The following is a 4916-nucleotide window of genomic DNA, read 5'->3' on the forward strand; positions in this document are numbered from 1 at the left end:
AAACAAGGAACTAGTACAAGTGTACCTAACAGTGAATTAGTGGGGTTTAGGACCCACCCCCTTGTATATGAGTGATGTTAATTTCCTAGCTACTTATGACATGGGTGAAGCAAATGACCTCAAACAAAAAAAAAGAAATTTAATAATGAATCAAAATTTTTCTATATTTAATGATAAATAAAGTGGATAACTTTCCATATTAACATAGAATTCCCCCCCCCCCCCCCCCCCACTCTCTCCCCCCCCCCCGCGTCCCCCCTATAAACATGGGCCAGCAAGACAATTCTGCTGATTGTTGTTAAGGTTTATACTGGTCTATATAAGGAGCTAAGAGGCTAGATTCAAAGTGCTCATGATTTTTATTTTATTTTATTACATCTTGTGGCATTTATTTTTCAAAATACTTAAATCATATATTTCATAAAATAACATGTTGTATTCATTTTTAAACTCAAACTAAAATTTTACTAAAATAATCCATGCATGGCAACAAACATTTTAGAATGATTAATTTTCAAAAGTAGCGTGGGTTTAAAAATAAATCAAGATAAACCTTTGGGTTTATAAATAAACAAGACATCCAAAACGAAACACCCGGAAAACTTTAGTTTCGTATATATGCCTCGGAATTTCAGTTCCCAATCCAACCCATCAGACCACTTTAGGTCAAATCTATGTTGTTCCTAAAGTAAGGTTCCCCACCAATTCCTTTGTAGCACTATATTTTTTTTATTTATTTACGTCATCATCATTTGTTAGGTTTCAAGCCACATTACATCACTAACCTAATCACCTCTTGCTTGCTTTCCTCCTCTATTAAAAATAAAAATGGAAAAGCAATCAATCTACTACTTGATTAGTAAAGTACTAAAACCCAAACCTACCTTGTTTTCTGAAGTTGAAGGATTATTAGAAGAAGAAGAAAAGTATATCTTTCCCGTTACCCCCCTTTGTTATTAGCAAGCTGGTTAACATAACACTTTCCATTTATTAGCGAAGCTTTGTTACGTGTCTCCTTTATAGAGCTGATAAGCTTTATTCCTCCCCCCCGCCCCCTTTCGAGTCGGGGCCCACCAACCCATACACCTGCTCCTCTTGGGCCGGCAACGCGTGCTCCGATGTCGGGCCGATCCCTCTCTCTCTCTCCTGCGAGAACAAGGAACATGACACTGTAGCAGGCACATTGATTGAGCCAACTGTTATAGCGAAATACTCGGCCGCGTCAGCACGCCGAGGGTAAAAGACCAAAACCCCCCCCCTCCCTCGCTACGAAGCAGTCAAGAAGGGGAAGAGCCTTGTTAGTACTGCAGTGCCCCAATAATGCACGCATTTCTCGCTTAGTTAATATAGGCAGTTAAAAATTGTCACATCAAAAATACTAACTCACACATTTATTTATGTGCCATTTCTTCCTCACGTACTCCCTGCTTATTTATCTAGTACGCGGTTAAAATTTTGAATTATACTATAGTCCTAATCTTAGGGTTAATTTGTTTGGCAACTTCTTTAAATGGGTCTAATTAAGTTTAAACCTGTCTTCATTTTGGGTAAAATTCAGCCTATCTGGCCTAGTTTTTCTAAAGCTAATTTCGGCATTTAAACTGGTTTAATTTTGGACCGCCTCTCTTGGTCTGAAAAAAGAACTGCTTTGTTTAAAACAGAGTCGAGGCTATCCATGTCCTAAGTTTAGGGGTGGTTTGTCAAACACGGTCTTGGAATTGATTGTTGGATTTGTGTCTTGTATTTGGTTTATCATATCAGACGTGCTAATTCGCACACACCAAAGTGTCATATCTAGTCTGATTGCTTAATGGATAGTTAAATTTTAATTTTTATATTTTGACTGATTGTTGAGATTGAGGGTGAGCCTCGGCGCAACAGTAAGATTGTTGCCTTGTAACCTGAAAGTCATGGGTTTAAATCTTGGAAACAAGTAGGGTAAAGCTGCGTACATCTGACCTTTCTGAGAGGCCACAATCACAAGAGCCTCGTGCACTTGGCTAAATTTTTTTTTATATACTGATTGTTGAGATTAAAAGATTCTATGGCACACCATCCAGATGATCATGATAGGTGAACTGTTGTGTAACAGTGAAATTCTTCGACAAATCCAGCTAAGGGATGGTGCAGACGGACAAGGACATGCACTGATTAGCTTCTTTAGATTTTGCATGCATGCCATGTAGGTAACTTCTATTGATGATAATGACTTATTTACACCAATTAATGGAATCTTAACAAGTCATAACAGATATTAAATTACTCTCTAACTCTGTGTTTTAATACTTGACAGAGCCCACAAGATGATATCATGTAGAAGGATCACACCTCCCCCCACCATCTATCAACATCTCGATATTATCTCATTAATATGATATTAAGTTTGGATTAAAATAGTGATGCAAGATTAGACACACTCACAAACAATAATAGTAAAAGTTGTGGCCAACTTGTAATGATCATGGAATTTTCAGGGCACATGTGAACTTCAGTGGCAGGTTTAGCTGTTTGATTATTCTTTTTGGGGTAGTGCTCTCTATTTTCTCTTCCTTTCTTTCTTTTTTAATTAAATTTAAAATAGGATATAAGTGGGTGTTCTTATTTTATTAGTGTTGTCCTTGTTCTCTCTCTTTAGAGGGCATCTTTTTTCTTGCTTCGTATGCTTGAACTGGATTGGCTAAGGGACTGGGATTTGTTGGGCATGCCCTTTGAGCCCACTATAATATTCCGGTGGCAGGTTTGAGGAGAGAATCTTAAATCCTCACTCTTGCCTCAATAGATTGGGAATAAAAGGGTGGTCGTTGTTGTTTTGTCCAAGGAAAGCCAAGGCCGAAGAGTTTCCAACTTCTCTCTCTCTCTCTTTCTCCCTCCTCTGTTCTTAACAAAGGACTAGACCTGAAAGAGCCTTGGGAGGTAAAAATATGCTTCTATGTCTTATAACCTCCCCTTAATTAGTAAGAGAATTCTTAGCTCGTAGTAGGCTCCTTAGAGTTGTTGCTGAATTATTTTCTTGATGTTTGATGGGTTTTCCTTGAAGAAGTTCATGGTGTTCTCTCAAATTTAATTGTGTGTTATATTATATTGATTGCTCAATGATATACGCAAGGAATAGAGTTTATTGACCAAGTGCTAGAAGTAGCACAAGTTTTTTCATTTCCCTGAATTTGGAACAAGGTGCTCCATCTTCAGTGCATAATCCTAATTAAAGAAAAATTATGAAGAAAATATACAATACCTAACTGCTCTATGTCTGCATTTTTCTGTCGATGGTGTTAACCCTACTAGATGATCAACTGTCATAAGGATATCAGTGGATTTTTCTAGTGAACAGATCAATTCAGAAGGGGATTTTCCATTCCAGTTTCACTGTTTCTGATTCAGAGTCTGCGAACTTATGCAGGTTAGTTATAGCAACCTGCTGAAGCTTCTCAAGCAATCTAGCAACAAGTCCAAGGACAGAAGAATTGAGCAAAATCTGAGAATTTCAATGGGGAGATATCTGAAACAGTATGACAAGGACTACATGAAGATGGCCATGATAAAACAAGAGGAGACCTTCAAACAACAGGTATATGATTGAAATTATTAGAAATAAAACCCTCCCCCCTTTTAGTCTCGGTATCTATGATTCTGTTTCCACAAAAGTCCTTTTTCAGAAGCATTTGAATATAAATAAATAAAGCAAGTCCTTTGAAAGAAGCGCTCCTTTGTTACAAAAGGGGCTATTTGGTTCAAATGTTAATTGTTATTGGTCACCGTAGCTTCAGATTTTGTACAAGCGTTAATCTTGTTGTCTTATGTGTTGCTCTAGGTCCATGAACTCCATCGCCTCTACCGAGTACAGAAGCTACTGATGAACGACATGAAGGCGGAGATCAAGCGACAGAGAAGCACCCCCAACATCCGAAACAAACTAAACGGGTGGAGCAGAAAGAGCGAAAGCGATCCCGTAAAACAATGCAAAAGCAACGATAACCAGAGAAGTAGCTATCAAGTACTCAATCTTGAGCTGCCAGCGGAAGAGTACATCGGAAAGGACGACGGAGATGCAATGCAGGAGGCCGAGGAAGAGAGCGGCCTTGAGCTTACGCTGGCCACAGGATGCACCGGGAGGAGGAAGAAGAAGGAGAGCTCGTTTACTTCGGACTCTGGGGCGAGCTTCTCGTCGTCGTCCACAGAGTCCGGAGGAGCGAGATTGAATGGCAACGACTGGGGGTTGTTTCAGGTGAAGGATGTGAACCTGATGAGTGAGGAGAGAGTGAACAGGCCTCCTTGGCTCTTCCAGTGTCTAAGCCTGAACATGACATAATAAGACCTGCGAGTTTGAGAAGGCTGTTGTAAAGAAGGAGGCTTAGTTTGTCTGACCCTAACCAATCTTTAACTTCTCCTTGAGCTGAAAATTTTAATTAACTGCTTCATTTGTGGGACTCCGGCAACATGTTATGTGTATCTTTGATCTAGGGATTCAGCAAAAAAATGATTTCTTCATCTAACTTAGTACAAACCGTAAAACCTTCAGGCTTAGGATCTTGGTATCACTTTTGAGAAGAAGAGATATGAGAGGATGGTGGAGCTCGCTTTTTATCCACAAAGAAAGATAACCTAGGCTACACAATTCGTTTAGATAATGAAAACAAAGGGGCTACATCTTACAAGGAAATCAATTGACGTGAGGAGCACAAAAGCAAAGTAAGCATTTCCTTTTTTTGAGATGGGACTTTCTATATATCTAAAAGCCTTTTTAATCAAACATCTCGGTATAAGATAAAAAGAGAGCTCATTAAGTATATCCCCCAAATATAACATTATACCACAACAGAAGAAGCACAGACGAGGCACACAGCACCTTGTGCGAGAGAAAAACACAGTTTAGGTGTGCACATATGTATCTCTCTCTGCAAACTAATTGTTAGATC

At 39.1% G+C, this 4916-nt stretch overlaps 1 protein-coding gene across 1 annotated transcript; it reads left to right on the forward strand.

Annotated features, from left to right (window-relative positions):
- Positions 2632-4418, forward strand: LOC109822332. Its single transcript, XM_020388515.1, has 3 exons — positions 2632-2913; positions 3401-3568; positions 3812-4418. Exons 2-3 carry the CDS (start codon positions 3488-3490, stop codon positions 4307-4309), a joined length of 579 nt encoding a protein of 192 aa, XP_020244104.1. The 5' UTR covers positions 2632-2913; positions 3401-3487; the 3' UTR covers positions 4310-4418.

This window comes from Asparagus officinalis, chromosome 8 (genome assembly GCF_001876935.1).
Source record: "Asparagus officinalis chromosome 8, Aspof.V1, whole genome shotgun sequence".
Lineage (NCBI taxonomy): Eukaryota > Viridiplantae > Streptophyta > Magnoliopsida > Asparagales > Asparagaceae > Asparagus > Asparagus officinalis.

Coding starts and splice junctions, on each gene's coding strand:
- LOC109822332 (XM_020388515.1), top strand. CDS start 3,488: ATGGGGAGATATCTGAAACAGTATGACAAGGACTACATGAAGATGGCC. Junction 3,569..3,811: donor AGGAGACCTTCAAACAACAG/GTATATGATTGA, acceptor GTGTTGCTCTAG/GTCCATGAACTCCATCGCCT.